The 22,457-nt window shown below is 52.9% G+C and overlaps 1 protein-coding gene across 3 annotated transcripts in view; it reads left to right on the forward strand.

Annotated features, from left to right (window-relative positions):
• Positions 1–21,271, forward strand: part of ACADVL (acyl-CoA dehydrogenase very long chain) — a 193,033-nt gene extending 171,762 nt beyond the window's left edge. For 2 of the 3 annotated variants that reach the window (XM_063930648.1, XM_063930650.1), the window contains exons 17-19: positions 11,608–11,680; positions 19,155–19,227; positions 20,433–21,271. In XM_063930648.1, the coding sequence (XP_063786718.1) occupies positions 11,608–11,680; positions 19,155–19,227; positions 20,433–20,724 (438 nt within the window). In that variant the 3' untranslated portion in view covers positions 20,725–21,271. The remainder of the gene's footprint in view (positions 1–11,607; positions 11,681–19,154; positions 19,228–20,432) is intronic. The other variant, XM_063930649.1, reaches the window with a different exon arrangement.
• The last annotated feature ends 1,186 nt before the right edge of the window (positions 21,272–22,457 follow it).

Genomic DNA, 22,457 nt, shown 5'->3' on the forward strand with positions numbered 1-22,457 from the left:
CCGTCTGGCCACTCTACCATACAGGCCTGATTGGTGGATTGCTGCAGAGATGGTTGTCCTTCTGGAAGGTTCTCCTCTCTCCACAGAGGAATGCTGTAGCTCTGACAGAGTGACCATTGGGTTCTTGGTCACCTCCCTGACTAGGGCCCTTTTCCCCCGATCGCTCAGATTAGACGGCCGGCCAGCTCTAGGAAGAGTCCTGGTGGTTCTGAACTTCTTCCATTTACAGATGATGGAGGCCACTGTGCTCATTGGGACCTTGAAAGCGGCAGATATTTTTCTGTACCCTTCCCCAGATTTGTGCCTCGGGACAATCCTGTCTCGGAGGGCTACAGACAATTCCTTTGACTTCATGCTTGGTTTGTGCTCAGACATGCACTGTCAAGTGTAGGACCTTATATAGACAGGTGTGCGCCTTTCCAAATCATGTCCAATCAACTGAATTTACCACAGTTGGACTCCAATTAAGCTGTAGGGACATCTCAAGGTTGATCAGTGGAAACAGGATGCACCTGAACTCAATTATGAGCTTCATGGCAAAGGCTGTGAATACTTATGTACATGTGATTTCTTAGTTTTTTTTATTTTTAATACATTTCACAAAAGAGGTGTACACCGACAGTACATGCACAATAAAAAGAGACTGAGTGGCCTTGCTTCTACACCGGGAGGGAAAAACACATAAATCCCAAAAGGTTCAAATGCTCGAAAAAAATGTGCAGCATGCATTGGCGCTCAAACAGTAAAATGAATCCCTTGGATTATTGAGGGATGAAAGAATAAAGCCGTATGTTTTATTCAAAGGATAAAGTGCATTTATTCACATGGGCAAACTCACCAACATGAAACATACAGTTAAAACATACAATAATAAAAACAGTTATGAAAAAAAGTGACCCTGGAGGCAGTGACTGGTTTAAAGTGACTCTGCAATATGTAAACAATCAATCTCTCACCATGTGGTGGCCCTGCGGTGGGCTAGCTTAAAATAAGCAGTTTGGGTCCAGAGCTGAAATAGCGCGGCACCACCGCATAGAGCATAAATCAGCACGTGAGTCCTTCCAGTAGTATCACCGCTCCTTTGTCCATTAAGTCCTCTATCCAAATACAACGCGTTTCGGTCAAATAACTGACCTTTTTCAAGTTTTGGATGGAGGATCTATACCTGGGCACTTATTTATACCCCTATAACAGATTACCATCACTATCACCTGTGTTTCAGAAGTGTTTTAGATCTTTCTATGAGAATGAGAAGGAATCCCGGTTGGAAATTTAAATTTGTTTACCATTGTACCAAGAAAATGGAAAAATGTGATCTTTCCCTTAATAAAGATGGTGGACGAGGACTCCACTACAATGATCAGCCTATGTATGATAAGATGGAGTAATCAAAAGAGTCTGGTATATGGATCGGGATAATGTGTTGCACACCTTATCTGTTATACAAGTCCATCGTAACGAATACACTAAGGATATATGGTATAAAGAAGATCGCCGCGGCTGGGATAGCACTTCCGGCAGAGCAATGGAACGCATGACGCGGTACTTCCGGCCGGCGCTGGAACGCACAGCGCATCATTTCCGGTTTTATGAGCCGGAAAGAAACGGCGCGTTCTGAAACACAGGTGATAGTGATGGTAATCTGTTATAGGGGTATAAATAAGTGCCCAGGTATAGATCCTCCATCCAAAACTTGAAAAAGGTCATAGTTATTTGACCGAAACGCGTTGTATTTGGATAGAGGACTTAATGGACAAAGGAGCGGTGATACTACTGGAAGGACTCACGTGCTGATTTATGCTCTATGCGGTGGTGCCGCGCTATTTCAGCTCTGGACCCAAACTGCTTATTTTAAGCTAGCCCACCGCAGGGCCACCACATGGTGAGAGATTGATTGTTTACATATTGCAGAGTCACTTTAAACCAGTCACTGCCTCCAGGGTCACTTTTTTTCATAACTGTTTTTATTATTGTATGTTTCATGTTGGTGAGTTTGCCCATGTGAATAAATGCACTTTATCCTGTGAATAAAACATACGGCTTTATTCTTTCATCCCTCAATAATCCAAGGGATTCATCTTACTGTTTGAGCGCCAATGCATGCTGCACATTTTTCTAGCATTTTTAATAAATTTGCAAAATCTCAAAGCTTTTTTTCACGTTGTCATTATGGGGAATTGTGTGTAAAATTTTGAGAGAAAAAATTAATTTATTCCAAGTAGGAATACGGCTGTAACATAACAAAATGTGAATACTTTCCGGATATACTGTAAACAGTAAGGAAACCCTAGGAGGTGAGTATGGAGTATGCAGTGTGGCAGGCCTGGGTGGAGAGTATGGAGTATGCAGTGTGGCAGGCCTGGGTGGAGAGTGTGGAGTAGGCAGTGTGGCAGGCCTGGGTGGAGAGTATGGAGTATGCAATGTGGCAGGCCTGGGTGGAGAGTATGGAGTGTGGCAGGCCTGGGTGGAGAGTATGGAGTGTGGCAGGCCTGGGTGGAGAGTGTGGAGTAGACAGTGTGGCAGGCCTGGGGGGAGAGTAAGGAGTATGCAGTGGGGCAGGCCTGGGTGGAGAGTATGGAGTATGCAGTGTGGCAGGCCTGGATGGAGAGTATGTAGTGTGGCAGGCCTGGATGGAGGGTGTGGAGTAGGCAGTGGGGCAGGCCTGGATGGAGGGTGTGGAGTACGCAGTGTGGCAGACCTGGGTGGAGAGTATGGAGTAGGCAGTGTGGCAGGGCTGGGTGGAGAGTATGGAGTATGCAGTGTGGCAGGGCTGGGTGGAGAGTATGCAGTGTGGCAGGCCTGGGTGGACAGTATGCAGTGTGGCAGGCCTGGGTGGAGAGTATGGAGTATGCAGTGTGGCAGGCCTGGGTGGAGAGTGTGGAGTAGGCAGTGTGGCAGGCCTGGGTGGAGAGTATGGAGTATGCAATGTGGCAGGCCTGGGTGGAGAGTATGGAGTGTGGCAGGCCTGGATGGAGGGTGTGGAGTACGCAGTGTGGCAGACCTGGGTGGAGAGTATGGAGTAGGCAGTGTGGCAGGCCTGGGTGGAGAGTATGGAGTATGCAGTGTGGCAGGCCAGGGTGGAGAGTATGCAGTGTGGCAGGCCTGGGTGGACAGTATGGAGTATGCAGTGTGGCAGGCCTGGGTGGAGATTATGGAGTATGCAGTGTGGCAGGCCTGGGTGGAGAGTGTGGAGTAGGCAGTGTGGCAGGCCTGGGTGGAGAGTATGGAGTATGCAATGTGGCAGGCCTGGGTGGAGAGTATGGAGTGTGGCAGGCCTGGGTGGAGAGTGTGGAGTAGGCAGTGTGGCAGGCCTGGGGGGAGAGTATGGAGTAGACAGTGTGGCAGGCCTGGGTGGAGAGTAAGGAGTATGCAGTGTGGCAGGCCTGGGTGGAGAGTATGGAGTATGCAGTGTGGCAGGCCTGGGTGGAGAGTATGGAGTATGCAGTGTGGCAGGCCTGGATGGAGAGTATGTAGTGTGGCAGGCCTGGATGGAGGGTGTGGAGTACGCAGTGTGGCAGACCTGGGTGGAGAGTATGGAGTAGGCAGTGTGGCAGGCCTGGGTGGAGAGTATGGAGTATGCAGTGTGGCAGGCCAGGGTGGAGAGTATGCAGTGTGGCAGGCCTGGGAGGAGAGTATGGAGTAGGCAGTTGTGGCAGGCCTGGGTGGAGAGTATGGATTATACAGTGTGACAGGCTCGGTGGAGAGTATGCAGTGGGGCAGGCCTGGGAGGAGAGTATGGAGTATGCAGTATGGCAGGCCTGGATGAGGAGTATGGAGTAGGCAGTGTGGCAGGCCTGGGTCGAGAGTATGGAGTAGGCAGCATGGTAGGCCTGGGAGGAGAGTATGCAGTGGGACAGGCCTGGGAGGAGAATTTGGAATATGCAGTGGGGCAGGCCTGGGAGGAGAGTATGGAATATGCAGTGTGGCAGGCCTGGGAGGAGAGTATGCAGTGTGGCAGGCCTGGGTGGAGAGTATGGAGTAGGCAGTGTGGCAGGCCTGGGTGGAGAGTAGGCAGTGTGGCAGGCCTGGGTGGAGAGTATGGAGTATGCAGCGTGGCAGGCCTGGGTGGCGAGTATGGAGTATGCAGCGTGGCAGGCCTGGGTGGAGAGTATGGAGTATGCAGTGTGGGAAGCCTGGGTGGAGGGTGTGGAGTAGGCAGTGGGGCAGGCCTGGTTGGAGAGTATGCAGCGTGGCAGGCCTGGGTGGAGAGTATGGAGTATGAAGTGTGGGAAGCCTGGGTGGAGAGTACGGATTAGGCAGCGTGGCAGGCCTGGGTGGAGAGTATGGAGTATGCGGTGTGGCAGGCCTGGGTGGAGAGTATGGAGTATGTACTGTGGCAGGCCTGGGTGGAGAGTGTGGAGTACACAGTGTGGCAGACCTAGGTGGAGAGTAAGGAGTAGGCAGTGGGGCAGGCCTGGGAGGAGAATGTGGAGTATGCAGTGTGGCAGGCCTGGGTGGACAGTATGTAGTAGGCAGTGTGGCAGGCCTTGGAGGAGAGTGTGGAGTATGCAGTGTGGCAGGCCTGGGTGGAGAGTGTGGAGTATGCAGTGTGGCAGGCCTGGGTGGAGAGTGTGGAGTATGCAGTGTGGCAGGCCTGGGAGGAGAGTGTGGAGTATGCAGTGTGGCAGGCCTGGGTGGCGAGTGTGGAGTATGCAGCGTGGCAGGCCTGGGTGGAGAGTATGGAGTATGCAGTGTGGGAAGCCTGGGTGGAGGGTGTGGAGTAGGCAGTGGGGCAGGCCTGGGTGGAGAGTATGCAGCGTGGCAGGCCTGGGTGGAGAGTATGGAGTATGCAGTGTGGGAAGCCTGGGTGGAGAGTATGGAGTAGGCAGCGTGGCAGGCCTGGTGGAGAGTATTGCGTATGCGGTGTGGCAGGCCTGGGTGGAGAGTATGGAGTATGTACTGTGGCAGGCCTGGGTGGAGAATGTGGAGTACGCAGTGTGGCAGTCCTGGGTGGAGAGTATGAAGTAGGCAGTGGGGCAGGCCTGGAAGGAGAGTATGGAGTATGTGGTTTGGCAGGCCTGGGTGGAGAGTATGGAGTATGCAGTGTGACAGGCCTGGGTGGACAGTATGGAGTAGGCAGTGTGGCAGGCCTGGGAGGAGAGTATGTAGTATGTGGTTTGGCAGGCCTGGGTGGAGAGTATGGAGTAAGCAGTGGGGCAGGCCTGGGTGGAGAGTGTGGAGTATGCAGTGTGGCAGGCCTGGGTGGAGAGTGTGGAGTATGCAGTGTGGCAGGCCTGGGAGGAGAGTGTGGAGTATGCAGTGTGGGAAGCCTGGGTGGAGGGTGTGGAGTAGGCAGTGGGGCAGGCCTGGTTGGAGAGTATGCAGCGTGGCAGGCCTGGGTGGAGAGTATGGAGTATGCAGTGTGGGAAGCCTGGGTGGAGAGTACGGATTAGGCAGCGTGGCAGGCCTGGGTGGAGAGTATGGAGTATGCGGTATGGCAGGCCTGGGTGGAGAGTATGGAGTATGTACTGTGGCAGGCCTGGGTGGAGAGTGTGGAGTACACAGTGTGGCAGACCTGGGTGGAGAGTATGGAGTAGGCAGTGGGGCAGGCCTGGGAGGAGAATGTGGAGTATGCAGTGTGGCAGGCCTGGGTGGACAGTATGTAGTAGGCAGTGGGGCAGGCCTGGAAGGAGAGTATGGAGTATGTGGTTTGGCAGGCCTGGGTGGAGAGTATGGAGTATGCAGTGTGACAGGCCTGGGTGGACAGTATGGAGTAGGCAGTGTGGCAGGCCTGGGAGGAGAGTATGTAGTATGTGGTTTGGCAGGCCTGGGTGGAGAGTATGGAGTAAGCAGTGGGGCAGGCCTGGGTGGAGAGTGTGGAGTATGCAGTGTGGCAGGCCTGGGTGGAGAGTGTGGAGTATGCAGTGTGGCAGGCCTGGGAGGAGAGTGTGGAGTATGCAGTGTGGCAGGCCTGGGTGGCGAGTGTGGAGTATGCAGCGTGGCAGGCCTGGGTGGAGAGTATGGAGTATGCAGTGTGGGAAGCCTGGGTGGAGGGTGTGGAGTAGGCAGTGGGGCAGGCCTGGGTGGAGAGTATGCAGCGTGGCAGGCCTGGGTGGAGAGTATGGAGTATGCAGTGTGGGAAGCCTAGGTGGAGAGTATGGAGTAGGCAGCGTGGCAGGCCTGGGTGGAGAGTATTGCGTATGTGGTGTGGCAGGCCTGGGTGGAGAGTATGGAGTATGTACTGTGGCAGGCCTGGGTGGAGAATGTGGAGTACGCAGTGTGGCAGTCCTGGGTGGAGAGTAGGCAGTGGGGCAGGCCTGGAAGGAGAGTATGGAGTATGTGGTTTGGCAGGCCTGGGTGGAGAGTATGGAGTATGCAGTGTGACAGGCCTGGGTGGACAGTATGGAGTAGGCAGTGTGGCAGGCCTGGGAGGAGAGTATGTAGTATGTGGTTTGGCAGGCCTGGGTGGAGAGTATGGAGTAAGCAGTGGGGCAGGCCTGGGAGGAGAGTATGGAGTATGCAGTGTGACAGGCCTGGGAGGAGAGAGTATGGAGTATGCAGTGTGGCAGGCCTGGGAGGAGAGTATGGAGTATGTGGTTTGGCAGGCCTGGGTGGAGAGTATGGAGTATGCAGTGTGGCAGGCCTGAGTGGAAAGTATGGAGTAGTCAGTGTGGCAGGCCTGGGTGGACAGTATGGAGTATGCAGTGTGGCAGGCCTGGGTGGAGAGTGTGGAGTAGGCAGTGGGGCAGGCCTGGGTGGAGAGTATGGAGTATGCAGTGTGGCAGGCCTGGGTGGAGAGTATGGAGTATGTGGTGTGGCAGGCCTGGGTGGAGAGTATGGAGAATGCAGTGTGGCAGGCATGGGTGGAGAGTGTGGAGTATGCAGCGTGGCAGGCCTGGTTGGAGAGTATGCAGTATGGCAGGCCTGGGTGGAGAGTATGGAGTATGCAGTGTGGCAGGCCTGGGTGGAGAGTATGGAGTATGTAGTGTGGCAGGCCTGGGTGGAGAGTATGGAGTATGCAGTGTGGCAGGCCTAGGTGGAGAGTATGGCGTAGACAGCGTGGCAGGCCTGGGTGGAGAGTATGCAGTATGGCAGGCCTGGGTGGAGAGTATGGAGTAGACAGTGTGGCAGGCCTGGGTGGAGAGTGTGGAGTAGGCAGTGTGGCAGGCCTGGGTGGAGAGTGTGGAGTAGGCAGCGTGGCAGGCCTGGGTGGAGAGTATGGCGTAGACAGCGTGGCAGGCCTGGGTGGAGAGTATGGAGTATGCAGTATGGCAGGCCTGGGTGGAGAGTATGGGGTAGGCAGTATGGCAGGCCTGGGTGGAGAGTATGGGGTAGACAGCGTGGCAGGCCTGGGTGGAGAGTGTGGAGTAGGCAGTGTGGCAGGCCTGGGTGGAGAGTGTGGAGTAGGCAGTGTGGCAGGCCTGGGTGGAGAATGTGGAGTAGGCAGTGTGGCAGGCCTGGGTGGAGAGTGTGGAGTAGGCAGTGTGGCAGGCCTGGGTGGAGAGTGTGGAGTAGGCAGTGTGGCAGGCCTGGGTGGAGAATGTGGAGTAGGCAGTGTGGCAGGCCTGGGTGGAGAGTATGGAGTATGCAGTATGGCTGGCCTGGGTGGAGAGTATGGAGTAGACAGCATGGCAGGCCTGGGTGGAGAGTGTGGAGTAGGCAGTGGGGCAGGCCTGGGTGGAGAGTGTGGAGTAGGCAGTGGGGCAGGCCTGGGTGGAGAGTATGGAGTAGGCAGTGTGGCAGGCCTGGGTGGAGAGTGTGGAGTATGCAGTATGGCAGGCCTGGGTGGAGAGTGTGGAGTAGGCAGCGTGGCAGGCCTGGGTGGAGAGTGTGGAGTAGGCAGCGTGGCAGGCCTGGGTGGAGAGTGTGGAGTAGGCAGCGTGGCAGGCCTGGGTGGAGAGTGTGGAGTAGACAGCGTGGCAGGCCTGGGTGGAGAGTGTGGAGTAGGCAGCGTGGCAGGCCTGTGTGGAGAGTGTGGAGTAGGCAGCGTGGCAGGCCTGGGTGGAGAGTGTGGAGTAGGCAGTGTGGCAGGCCTGGGTGGAGAGTGTGGAGTAGGCAGTGTGGCAGGCCTGGGTGGAGAGTATGGAGTAGACAGCGTGGCAGGCCTGGGTGGAGAGTATGGAGTATGCGGTGTAGCAGGCCTGGGTGGAGAGTGTGGAGTAGGCAATGTGGCAGGCCTGGGTGGAGAGTATGGAGTAGACAGCGTGGCAGGCCTGGGTGGAGAGTATGGAGTATGCGGTGTAGCAGGCCTGGGTGGAGAGTGTGGAGTAGGCAGTGTGGCAGGCCTGGGTGGAGAGTATGGAGTATGCGGTGTAGCAGGCCTGGGTGGAGAGTATGGAGTATGCAGTGTGGCAGGCCTGGGTTGAGAGTGTGGAGTAGGCAGTGTGGCAGGCCTGGGTGGAGAGTATGGAGTAGACAGCGTGGCAGGCCTGGGTGGAGAGTGTGGAGTATGCGGTGTAGCAGGCCTGGGTGGAGAGTGTGGAGTATGCGGTGTAGCAGGCCTGGGTGGAGAGTATGGAGTAGACAGCATGGCAGGCCTGGGTGGAGAGTGTGGAGTAGACAGCGTGGCAGACCTGGGTGGAGAGTGTGGAGTAGGCAGTGTGGCAGGCCTGGGTGGAGAGTATGGAGTAGACAGCGTGGCAGGCCTGGGTGGAGAGTATGGAGTATGCGGTGTAGCAGGCCTGGGTGGAGAGTGTGGAGTAGGCAATGTGGCAGGCCTGGGTGGAGAGTATGGAGTAGACAGCGTGGCAGGCCTGGGTGGAGAGTATGGAGTATGCGGTGTAGCAGGCCTGGGTGGAGAGTGTGGAGTAGGCAGTGTGGCAGGCCTGGGTGGAGAGTATGGAGTATGCGGTGTAGCAGGCCTGGGTGGAGAGTATGGAGTATGCAGTGTGGCAGGCCTGGGTTGAGAGTGTGGAGTAGGCAGTGTGGCAGGCCTGGGTGGAGAGTATGGAGTAGACAGCGTGGCAGGCCTGGGTGGAGAGTGTGGAGTATGCGGTGTAGCAGGCCTGGGTGGAGAGTATGGAGTATGCGGTGTAGCAGGCCTGGGTGGAGAGTGTGGAGTAGGCAGCGTGGCAGGCCTGGGTGGAGAGTGTGGAGTAGGCAGTGTGGCAGGCCTGGGTGGAGAGTGTGGAGTAGGCAGTGTGGCAGGCCTGGGTGGAGAGTGTGGAGTAGGCAGTGTGGCAGGCCTGGGTGGAGAGTATGGAGTGTGGCAGGCCTGGGTGGAGAGTGTGGAGTAGGCAGTGTGGCAGGCCTGGGTGGAGAGTATGGAGTAGACAGCGTGGCAGGCCTGGGTGGAGAGTATGGAGTATGCGGTGTAGCAGGCCTGGGTGGAGAGTGTGGAGTAGGCAGTGTGGCAGGCCTGGGTGGAGAGTATGGAGTATGCGGTGTAGCAGGCCTGGGTGGAGAGTATGGAGTATGCAGTGTGGCAGGCCTGGGTTGAGAGTGTGGAGTAGGCAGTGTGGCAGGCCTGGGTGGAGAGTATGGAGTAGACAGCGTGGCAGGCCTGGGTGGAGAGTATGGAGTATGCGGTGTAGCAGGCCTGGGTGGAGAGTGTGGAGTAGGCAATGTGGCAGGCCTGGGTGGAGAGTATGGAGTAGACAGCGTGGCAGGCCTGGGTGGAGAGTATGGAGTATGCGGTGTAGCAGGCCTGGGTGGAGAGTGTGGAGTAGGCAGTGTGGCAGGCCTGGGTGGAGAGTATGGAGTATGCGGTGTAGCAGGCCTGGGTGGAGAGTATGGAGTATGCAGTGTGGCAGGCCTGGGTTGAGAGTGTGGAGTAGGCAGTGTGGCAGGCCTGGGTGGAGAGTATGGAGTAGACAGCGTGGCAGGCCTGGGTGGAGAGTGTGGAGTATGCGGTGTAGCAGGCCTGGGTGGAGAGTGTGGAGTATGCGGTGTAGCAGGCCTGGGTGGAGAGTATGGAGTAGACAGCATGGCAGGCCTGGGTGGAGAGTGTGGAGTAGACAGCGTGGCAGACCTGGGTGGAGAGTGTGGAGTAGGCAGTGTGGCAGGCCTGGGTGGAGAGTATGGAGTAGACAGCGTGGCAGGCCTGGGTGGAGAGTATGGAGTATGCGGTGTAGCAGGCCTGGGTGGAGAGTGTGGAGTAGGCAATGTGGCAGGCCTGGGTGGAGAGTATGGAGTAGACAGCGTGGCAGGCCTGGGTGGAGAGTATGGAGTATGCGGTGTAGCAGGCCTGGGTGGAGAGTGTGGAGTAGGCAGTGTGGCAGGCCTGGGTGGAGAGTATGGAGTATGCGGTGTAGCAGGCCTGGGTGGAGAGTATGGAGTATGCAGTGTGGCAGGCCTGGGTTGAGAGTGTGGAGTAGGCAGTGTGGCAGGCCTGGGTGGAGAGTATGGAGTAGACAGCGTGGCAGGCCTGGGTGGAGAGTGTGGAGTATGCGGTGTAGCAGGCCTGGGTGGAGAGTATGGAGTATGCGGTGTAGCAGGCCTGTGTGGAGAGTGTGGAGTAGGCAGCGTGGCAGGCCTGGGTGGAGAGTGTGGAGTAGGCAGTGTGGCAGGCCTGGGTGGAGAGTGTGGAGTAGGCAGTGTGGCAGGCCTGGGTGGAGAGTGTGGAGTAGGCAGTGTGGCAGGCCTGGGTGGAGAGTATGGAGTGTGGCAGGCCTGGGTGGAGAGTGTGGAGTAGGCAGTGTGGCAGGCCTGGGTGGAGAGTATGGAGTAGACAGCGTGGCAGGCCTGGGTGGAGAGTATGGAGTATGCGGTGTAGCAGGCCTGGGTGGAGAGTGTGGAGTAGGCAGTGTGGCAGGCCTGGGTGGAGAGTATGGAGTATGCGGTGTAGCAGGCCTGGGTGGAGAGTATGGAGTATGCAGTGTGGCAGGCCTGGGTTGAGAGTGTGGAGTAGGCAGTGTGGCAGGCCTGGGTGGAGAGTATGGAGTAGACAGCGTGGCAGGCCTGGGTGGAGAGTATGGAGTATGCGGTGTAGCAGGCCTAGGTGGAGAGTGTGGAGTAGGCAATGTGGCAGGCCTGGGTGGAGAGTATGGAGTAGACAGCGTGGCAGGCCTGGGTGGAGAGTATGGAGTATGCGGTGTAGCAGGCCTGGGTGGAGAGTGTGGAGTAGGCAGTGTGGCAGGCCTGGGTGGAGAGTATGGAGTATGCGGTGTAGCAGGCCTGGGTGGAGAGTATGGAGTATGCAGTGTGGCAGGCCTGGGTTGAGAGTGTGGAGTAGGCAGTGTGGCAGGCCTGGGTGGAGAGTATGGAGTAGACAGCGTGGCAGGCCTGGGTGGAGAGTGTGGAGTATGCGGTGTAGCAGGCCTGGGTGGAGAGTGTGGAGTATGCGGTGTAGCAGGCCTGGGTGGAGAGTATGGAGTAGACAGCATGGCAGGCCTGGGTGGAGAGTGTGGAGTAGACAGCGTGGCAGACCTGGGTGGAGAGTGTGGAGTAGGCAGTGTGGCAGGCCTGGGTGGAGAGTATGGAGTAGACAGCGTGGCAGGCCTGGGTGGAGAGTATGGAGTATGCGGTGTAGCAGGCCTGGGTGGAGAGTGTGGAGTAGGCAATGTGGCAGGCCTGGGTGGAGAGTATGGAGTAGACAGCGTGGCAGGCCTGGGTGGAGAGTATGGAGTATGCGGTGTAGCAGGCCTGTGTGGAGAGTATGGAGTAGACAGTGTGGCAGGCCTGGGCGGAGTCTGATATGTGTCACTAGCTCCCATTTACCTCTCTCAGGCTGTGCGTGCGCTTGAAGACTTTGGCGCTGCGGTGGAGGAGCTGCTTCTGAAATACGGCAACAGGATTGTGGGTACGATATCTTGTCCTCGGGCATTTGGCGTCTGGGGCCGTCTTCTGCCTTACAGGAGATGCAGGATAGCGCTGTTCCATGTTGTCTGTTTACTGTTTGTTTTATGTATCTACATCATATGTGTATGTTTTATACGTTTATGGTCATATGTGTATGTTTTATACGTGTGCGGTCATATGTGTATGTTTTATACGTGTGCGGTCATATGTGTATGTTTTATACGTGTGCGGTCATATGTGTATGTTTTATACATGTGCGGTCATATGTGTATGTTTTATACGTGTGCGGTCATATGTGTATGTTTTATACGTCTATGGTCATGTGTATGTGTATTAGAGATGAGCGGGTTCGGTTTCTCTGAATCCGAACCCGCACGAACTTCATGTTTTTTTCACGGGTCCGAGCAGACTCGGATCCTCCCGCCTTGCTCGGTTAACCCGAGCGCGCCCGAACGTCATCATGACGCTGTCGGATTCTCGCGAGACTCTGATTCTATATAAGGAGCCGCGCGTCGCCGCCATTTTCACACGTGCATTGAGATTGATAGGGAGAGGACGTGGCTGGCGTCCTCTCCATTAGAAATTAGATTAGAAGAGAGAGAGAGATTGTGCAGAGTCAGACAGAGTTTACCACAGTGACCAGTGCAGTTGTTGTTAGTTAACTTTTATTTATTTTAATATAATATATTATCCGTTCTCTGCTATATCCGTTCTCTGCCTGAAAAAAAACGATACACAGCAGCAGCCAGTCACACAGTGTGACTCAGTCTGTGTGCACTCAGCTCAGCCCAGTGTGCTGCACATCAATGTATAAAAGGCAAAGCTTATAATAATTGTGGGGGAGACTGGGGAGCACTGCAGGTTGTTATAGCAGGAGCCCCCAGGAGTACATAATATTATATTAATTTAAAATTAAACAGTGCACACTTTTGCTGCAGGAGTGCCACTGCCAGTGTGACTAGTGGTGACCAGTGCCTGACCACCAGTATAGTAGTATATTGTTGTATGTATTGTATACTATCTCTTTATCAACCAGTCTATATTAGCAGCAGACACAGTACAGTGCGGTAGTTCACGGCTGTGGCTACCTCTGTGTCGGCAGTCGGAACTCGGCAGGCAGTCCGTCCATCCATAATTGTATTATTATTATAATATATACCACCTAACCGTGGTTTTTTTTTCATTCTTTATACCGTCGTCATAGTGTCATACTAGTTGTTACGAGTATACTACTATCTCTTTATCAACCAGTGTACAGTGCGGTAGTTCACGGCTGTGGCTACCTCTGTGTCGGCAGTCGGCAGGCAGTCCGTCCATCCATAATTGTATTATTATTATAATATATACCACCTAACCGTGGTTTTTTTTTCATTCTTTATACCGTCGTCATAGTGTCATACTAGTTGTTACGAGTATACTACTATCTCTTTATCAACCAGTGTACAGTGCGGTAGTTCACGGCTGTGGCTACCTCTGTGTCGGCAGTCGGCAGGCAGTCCGTCCATCCATAATTGTATTATTATTATAATATATACCACCTAACCGTGGTTTTTTTTTTCATTCTTTATACCGTCGTCATAGTGTCATACTAGTTGTTACGAGTATACTACTATCTCTTTATCAACCAGTGTACAGTGCGGTAGTTCACGGCTGTGGCTACCTCTGTGTCGGCAGTCGGCAGGCAGTCCGTCCATCCATAATTGTATTATTATTATAATATATACCACCTAACCGTGGTTTTTTTTTCATTCTTTATACCGTCGTCATAGTGTCATACTAGTTGTTACGAGTATACTACTATCTCTTTATCAACCAGTGTACAGTGCGGTAGTTCACGGCTGTGGCTACCTCTGTGTCGGCAGTCGGCAGGCAGTCCGTCCATCCATAATTGTATTATTATTATAATATATACCACCTAACCGTGGTTTTTTTTTCATTCTTTATACCGTCGTCATAGTGTCATACTAGTTGTTACGAGTATACTACTATCTCTTTATCAACCAGTGTACAGTGCGGTAGTTCACGGCTGTGGCTACCTCTGTGTCGGCAGTCGGCAGGCAGTCCGTCCATCCATAATTGTATTATTATTATAATATATACCACCTAACCGTGGTTTTTTTTTCATTCTTTATACCGTCGTCATAGTGTCATACTAGTTGTTACGAGTATACTACTATCTCTTTATCAACCAGTGTACAGTGCGGTAGTTCACGGCTGTGGCTACCTCTGTGTCGGCAGTCGGCAGGCAGTCCGTCCATCCATAATTGTATTATTATTATAATATATACCACCTAACCGTGGTTTTTTTTTCATTCTTTATACCGTCGTCATAGTGTCATACTAGTTGTTACGAGTATACTACTATCTCTTTATCAACCAGTGTACAGTGCGGTAGTTCACGGCTGTGGCTACCTCTGTGTCGGCAGTCGGCAGGCAGTCCGTCCATCCATAATTGTATTATTATTATAATATATACCACCTAACCGTGGTTTTTTTTTCATTCTTTATACCGTCGTCATAGTGTCATACTAGTTGTTACGAGTATACTACTATCTCTTTATCAACCAGTGTACAGTGCGGTAGTTCACGGCTGTGGCTACCTCTGTGTCGGCAGTCGGCAGGCAGTCCGTCCATCCATAATTGTATTATTATTATAATATATACCACCTAACCGTGGTTTTTTTATACCACCTAACCGTGGCAGTCCGTCCATAATTGTATACTAGTAAACTATCCAATCCATCCATCTCCATTGTTTACCTGAGGTGCCTTTTAGTTCTGCCTATAAAATATGGAGAACAAAAAAGTTGAGGTTCCAAAATTAGGGAAAGATCAAGATCCACTTCCACCTCGTGCTGAAGCTGCTGCCACTAGTCATGGCCGAGACGATGAAATGCCAGCAACGTCGTCTGCCAAGGCCGATGCCCAATGTCATAGTACAGAGCATGTCAAATCCAAAACACCAAATATCAGGAAAAAAAAGGACTCCAAAACCTAAAATAAAATTGTCGGAGGAGAAGCGTAAACTTGCCAATATGCCATTTACCACACGGAGTGGCAAGGAACGGCTGAGGCCCTGGCCTATGTTCATGGCTAGTGGTTCAGCTTCACATGAGGATGGAAGCACTCAGCCTCTCGCTAGAAAACTGAAAAGACTCAAGCTGGCAAAAGCACCGCAAAGAACTGTGCGTTCTTTGAAATCCCAAATCCACAAGGAGAGTCCAATTGTGTCGTTTGCGATGCCTGACCTTCCCAACACTGGACGTGAAGAGCATGCGCCTTCCACTATTTGCATGCCCCCTGCAAGTGCTGGAAGGAGCACCCGCAGTCCAGTTCCTGATAGTCAGATTGAAGATGTCAGTGTTGAAGTACACCAGGATGAGGAGGATATGGGTGTTGCTGGCGCTGGGGAGGAAATTGACCAGGAGGATTCTGATGGTGAGGTGGTTTGTTTAAGTCAGGCACCCGGGGAGACACCTGTTGTCCGTGGGAGGAATATGGCCGTTGACATGCCAGGTGAAAATACCAAAAAAATCAGCTCTTCGGTGTGGAGGTATTTCACCAGAAATGCGGACAACAGGTGTCAAGCCGTGTGTTCCCTTTGTCAAGCTGTAATAAGTAGGGGTAAGGACGTTAACCACCTCGGAACATCCTCCCTTATACGTCACCTGCAGCGCATTCATAATAAGTCAGTGACAAGTTCAAAAACTTTGGGTGACAGCGGAAGCAGTCCACTGACCAGTAAATCCCTTCCTCTTGTAACCAAGCTCACGCAAACCACCCCACCAACTCCCTCAGTGTCAATTTCCTCCTTCCCCAGGAATGCCAATAGTCCTGCAGGCCATGTCACTGGCAAGTCTGACGAGTCCTTTCCTGCCTGGGATTCCTCCGATGCATCCTTGCGTGTAACGCCTACTGCTGCTGGCGCTGCTGTTGTTGCCGCTGGGAGTCGATGGTCATCCCAGAGGGGAAGTCGTAAGCCCACTTGTACTACTTCCAGTAAGCAATTGACTGTTCAACAGTCCTTTGCGAGGAAGATGAAATATCACAGCAGTCATCCTACTGCAAAGCGGATAACTGAGTCCTTGACAACTATGTTGGTGTTAGACGTGCGTCCGGTATCCGCCGTTAGTTCACAGGGAACTAGACAATTTATTGAGGCAGTGTGCCCCCGTTACCAAATACCATCTAGGTTCCACTTCTCTAGGCAGGCGATACCGAGAATGTACACGGACGTCAGAAAAAGACTCACCAGTGTCCTAAAAAATGCAGTTGTACCCAATGTCCACTTAACCACGGACATGTGGACAAGTGGAGCAGGGCAGGGTCAGGACTATATGACTGTGACAGCCCACTGGGTAGATGTATGGACTCCCGCCGCAAGAACAGCAGCGGCGGCACCAGTAGCAGCATCTCGCAAACGCCAACTCTTTCCTAGGCAGGCTACGCTTTGTATCACCGCTTTCCAGAATACGCACACAGCTGAAAACCTCTTACGGCAACTGAGGAAGATCATCGCGGAATGGCTTACCCCAATTGGACTCTCCTGTGGATTTGTGGCATCGGACAACGCCAGCAATATTGTGTGTGCATTAAATATGGGCAAATTCCAGCACGTCCCATGTTTTGCACATACCTTGAATTTGGTGGTGCAGAATTTTTTTAAAAACGACAGGGGCGTGCAAGAGATGCTGTCGGTGGCCAGAAAAATTGCGGGACACTTTCGGCGTACAGGCACCACGTACAGAAGACTGGAGCACCACCAAAAACTACTGAACCTGCCCTGCCATCATCTGAAGCAAGAAGTGGTAACGAGGTGGAATTCAACCCTCTATATGCTTCAGAGGTTGGAGGAGCAGCAAAAGGCCATTCAAGCCTATACAATTGAGCACGATATAGGAGATGGAATGCACCTGTCTCAAGTGCAGTGGAGAATGATTTCAACGTTGTGCAAGGTTCTGATGCCCTTTGAACTTGCCACACGTGAAGTCAGTTCAGACACTGCCAGCCTGAGTCAGGTCATTCCCCTCATCAGGCTTTTGCAGAAGAAGCTGGAGGCATTGAAGAAGGAGCTAACACGGAGCGATTCCGCTAGGCATGTGGGACTTGTGGATGCAGCCCTTAATTCGCTTAACAAGGATTCACGGGTGGTCAATCTGTTGAAATCAGAGCACTACATTTTGGCCACCGTGCTCGATCCTAGATTTAAAGCCTACCTTGGATCTCTCTTTCCGGCAGACACAGGTCTGCTGGGGTTGAAAGACCTGCTGGTGACAAAATTGTCAAGTCAAGCGGAACGCGACCTGTCAACATCTCCTCCTTCACATTCTCCCGCAACTGGGGGTGCGAGGAAAAGGCTCAGAATTCCGAGCCCACCCGCTGGCGGTGATGCAGGGCAGTCTGGAGCGACTGCTGATGCTGACATCTGGTCCGGACTGAAGGACCTGACAACGATTACGGACATGTCGTCTACTGTCACTGCATATGATTCTCTCAACATTGATAGAATGGTGGAGGATTATATGAGTGACCGCATCCAAGTAGGCACGTCACACAGTCCGTACTTATACTGGCAGGAAAAAGAGGCAATTTGGAGGCCCTTGCACAAACTGGCTTTATTCTACCTAAGTTGCCCTCCCACAAGTGTGTACTCCGAAAGAGTGTTTAGTGCCGCCGCTCACCTTGTCAGCAATCGGCGTACGAGGTTACATCCAGAAAATGTGGAGAAGATGATGTTCATTAAAATGAATTATAATCAATTCCTCCGCGGAGACATTGACCAGCAGCAATTGCCTCCACAAAGTACACAGGGAGCTGAGATGGTGGATTCCAGTGGGGACGAATTGATAATCTGTGAGGAGGGGGATGTACACGGTGATATATCGGAGGGTGAAGATGAGGTGGACATCTTGCCTCTGTAGAGCCAGTTTGTGCAAGGAGAGATTAATTGCTTCTTTTTTTGGGGGGGTCCAAACCAACCCGTCATATCAGTCACAGTCGTGTGGCAGACCCTGTCACTGAAATGATGGGTTGGTTAAAGTGTGCATGTCCTGTTTTGTTTATACAACATAAGGGTGGGTGGGAGGGCCCAAGGATAATTCCATCTTGCACCTCTTTTTTCTTTTCTTTTTCTTTGCATCATGTGCTGATTGGGGAGGGTTTTTTGGAAGGGACATCCTGCGTGACACTGCAGTGCCACTCCTAGATGGGCCCGGTGTTTGTGTCGGCCACTAGGGTCGCTAATCTTACTCACACAGCTACCTCATTGCGCCTCTTTTTTTCTTTGCGTCATGTGCTGTTTGGGGAGGGTTTTTTGGAAGGGACATCCTGCGTGACACTGCAGTGCCACTCCTAGATGTGCCCGGTGTTTGTGTCGGCCACTAGGGTCGCTAATCTTACTCACACAGTCAGCTACCTCATTGCGCCTCTTTTTTTCTTTGCGTCATGTGCTGTTTGGGGAGGGTTTTTTGGAAGGGCCATCCTGCGTGACACTGCAGTGCCACTCCTAGATGGGCCCGGTGTTTGTGTCGGCCACTAGGGTCGCTAATCTTACTCACACAGCTACCTCATTGCGCCTCTTTTTTTCTTTGCGTCATGTGCTGTTTGGGGAGGGTTTTTTGGAAGGGACATCCTGCGTGACACTGCAGTGCCACTCCTAGATGGGCCCGGTGTTTGTTTCGGCCACTAGGGTCGCTTTTCTTTCTCACACAGCTACCTCATTGCGCCTCTTTTTTTCTTTGCGTCATGTGCTGTTTGGGGAGGGTTTTTTGGAAGGGACATCCTGCGTGACACTGCAGTGCCACTCCTAGATGGGCCCGGTGTTTGTGTCGGCCACTAGGGTCGCTTATCTTTCTCACACAGTCAGCTACCTCATTGCGCCTCTTTTTTTCTTTGCGTCATGTGCTGTTTGGGGAGGGTTTTTTGGAAGGGACATCCTGCGTGACACTGCAGTGCCACTCCTAGATGGGCCCGGTGTTTGTGTCGGCCACTAGGGTCGCTTATCTTACTCACACAGCGACCTCGGTGCAAATTTTAGGACTAAAAATAATATTGTGAGGTGTGATGTGTTCAGAATAGGCTGAAAATGAGTGTAAATTATGTTTTTTGAGGTTAATAATACTTTGGGATCAAAATTACCCCCAAATTCTATGATTTAAGCTGTTTTTTAGGGTTTTTTGAAAAAAACACCCGAATCCAAAACACACCCGAATCCGACAAAAATAATTCGGTGAGGTTTTGCCAAAACGCGTTCGAACCCAAAACCAAAACACAAAACCCGAAAAATTTCAGGCGCTCATCTCTAATGTGTATATGTCTACAGTCATATGTGTATGTTTATACGTGTACGGTCATATGTGTATGTTTTATAGGTCTACAGTCATGTGTATGTTTTTACGTGTACGGTCATATGTGTATGTTTTATACATCTACGTTATAGGTCTACGGTCATATGTGTATAATATGTTCTCTCCTAGATGAGCAGTTTGTGCTGCAGAGAATCGCTGACTGCGCCATTGACCTGTACGCGATGATTGTGGTGTTATCCAGGTGAGTCCGCGGCATCGGTGCCATTGCAGGAAGGTGCCTCCCCCTAGTCACCAGTCATCCTATATATCCCCGGGGGGGATTCAGTATGATATCCGGATGGACGGGATACTGACGGTCAGAATACCGACAGCCCCCCGAAAGTAACCAACCCTCCCCTGCCCCCTACCCTAACCCTCCCCTGCCCCCTACCCTAACACCGACACCCGGCTCTGCACCAGTCACACGTGTGCCAGGGTTACATCAGACGTCCTTACACCCAGATACACTGACACCCGGCTCTGTGCCAGTCACACGTGTACCAGGGTTACATCAGACGTCCTTACACCCAGATACACCGACACCCAGCTCTGCACCAGTCACACGTGTGCCAGGGTTACATCAGACGTCCTTACACCCAGATACACCGACACCCAGCTCTGCACCAGTCACACGTGTGTCAGGGTTACATCAGGCGTCCTTACACCCAGATACACTGACACCCGGCTCTGCACCAGTCACACGTGTGCCAGGGTTACATCAGGCGTCCTTACACCCAGATACACCGACACCCGGCTCTACGCCAGTCACACGTGTGCCAGGGTTACATCACACGTCCTTACACCCAGATACACTGACACCTGGCTCTGCACCAGTCACACGTGTGCCAGGGTTACATCAGACGTCATTACACCCAGATACACAGACACCCGGCTCTGCACCAGTCACACGTGTGCCAGGGTTACATCAGGCGTCCTTACACCCAGATACACCGACACCCGGCTCTGCACCAGTCACACGTGTGCCAGGGTTACATCACACGTCCTTACACCCAGATACACTGACACCTGGCTCTGCACCAGTCACACGTGTGCCAGGGTTACATCAGACGTCATTACACCCAGATACACCGACACCCGGCTCTGCACCAGTCACACGTGTGCCAGGGTTACATCAGACGTCCTTACACCCAGATACACCGACACCCGGCTCTGCACCAGTCACACGTGTACCAGGGTTACATCAGGCGTCCTTACACCCAGATACACCGACACCCGGCTCTGCACCAGTCACACGTGTGCCAGGGTTACATCAGACGTCCTTACACCCAGATACACCGACACGTATGCTCAGTACCGCTATATTGTGTTCTGGTATCTGGTTATTGCAGATTTACGCTCCCTGGTGTACAGGTTACCTCACCCGTTGCCTGGTTTCCTTCCCCGCAGGTCTTCACGCTCCCTCTCCCAGGGGCTCCCCACTGCCGTTCATGAGAAGATTCTGTGTGACATCTGGTGCTCTGAGGTAAGTACACCTCACACGGCAGCTTCTCTCCTATGGAGGTCTCATCCCGGACTCATCTTTCCCTTCTGTGTTTTCCAGGCTGCGGTGCGAGTACACGACCGGCTGAAGATCTTGCGCAGCGGCGGCGACTCCGGCCTGTTCAGAAACTTGCGCTCTGTCTCTGCGGCGCTGGTGGAAAATGGTGGTGTGGTGGCAGCACATCCTTTAGGGTTCTGAATGGTGGTTAGACATAGAGTATAAGTGTTATGAAAGTTCCCGTCTGACCTCACGACTGCCTTAACGTTACCACCAACTGTGCCATAAATAAACGTGCAAAGAGTCTGTATTACTGTGTATAAATCGCCCCCGGCGCATGGTCCGAGGCGTCATCTGCCCGAGCGTCTTCTAATAGCGGGGGATTGTGTTCATCTTTTGTATCGCTTTAAGGAAACACTGCGGGGGGGGGGACATACAAAATTAGGAGCAAGCATCTCACACCTGCGGGTAAGTGCGACTGTATGCTGCACTAAGGGGCCGCGAGGGAGGCGAATTCAGTTGCTGTTGCTGGCATGTATTCGCCATCGCAACTCGCACCCCCTGCGAGCTACTTGCACCTAATTGGATTCCCCCTCCTATTGTGTCAAGTGTGTCTCTCAGTGTGTGGTGTTGAAATGCCCTGCAATACATGTTTCTGCCATCAGGTGGCACTGTGACAGAAGTGTACTGCGCATGTCAGATGAAATAAATTTAAGGAGCCGGTGAGTACTGTACTTTGTAAATCAAATTGCTTGGCTTCACTTATTGCATCAGATATGTGGCCACGTGGGAAGGGGCGGGAGAGGGGAGCGTGGCTTAATCTCGGATGATGGATGACTGACTGTTCCCTCTTCATAGCCCACCGCTGGCACCAATAATAGTATCTGGGGGATAATCCCAGTGTCTCTCTGAGCCTCTGGGACTGACAGGCGGATAACAGAGCCGCAGTCCTGGAGTTTGGCTTATTCCCTCACCCCCAGTTAATAGGAATCTCTCTGGGGCTACAAGGAAAGGGTCTGGGGCTTCCGGGGGAGATGTATCAGACCTCCTGAGGAGGACAAGTGTAGAAGTTGCCCATAGCAACCAGTCACATTCTATCATTTTATAAAATGCTCTAGGACAGAGTTTCCCAGGCTCCGCCATTACCGGACAGGTTTACAGGATGTCCAGATGGTTAAATCAAATTGAGTGAGGTACTAAGTAAGTCACCTGTGCTGAAGCCTGGATATCTGTAAAACCTGGACTGCAGTGAAGGGGTTGGGGCGCTCTATATAATTATAATTACAATCTGATTGATCGCTATTGGCAACTTCTCCACTTGTGCTCCTGAGAAGGATTGATGGATCACCTTCTAGGGATCTTAGGAACCCTGTTTGTTGCGGCGGTGTTTCCCAAACCGGGCTCTGCGGCCCCGCATACTGATAGGGCGGCTGTAGCCTGGTGGTCTAGTCTGGTCCCGGCTCCCAAATTAAATGATTGGGGACAAGTTATTAAGCGGCCATGTACACAGAGGGCAGACTCTGGCTCGGCCCCCAGCCATTCTCCCCGCCCTCCGCTGTGTGACTCTTCCTCCAGGGTGGTTGTAGTCAGGACACGGCAAAGCTAGCGGCAGTGCATCGGGGGACGCAGCGATGAAGGGGCCAGGCAGCTGGCGGGATTATAATGAGTCTGAGTGACTCACTAGTGCACCGCCTCACCGTGGTGATCCAAAAGAGGTAGACTGCATCACCGGCCTCCAGGGGCATGGTGAAAGTCTATATATGGGTGCTGTGACCGGACGGTCCCGTCCTCAGTACACAGAATGGATGCTTAGGTCACACGGGACCTGGCCACATAGGGGATTCCCGCTTACCGTCGGTAACCGCCTGTTACTGACTCCACCCACTGCACTGTGGGCGGGTTTATGCTGCCACCACCAAACTCCTAACCTGCCG

This window comes from Pseudophryne corroboree, chromosome 6 (assembly GCF_028390025.1).
Source record: "Pseudophryne corroboree isolate aPseCor3 chromosome 6, aPseCor3.hap2, whole genome shotgun sequence".
In the NCBI taxonomy this organism is placed as follows: domain Eukaryota; kingdom Metazoa; phylum Chordata; class Amphibia; order Anura; family Myobatrachidae; genus Pseudophryne; species Pseudophryne corroboree.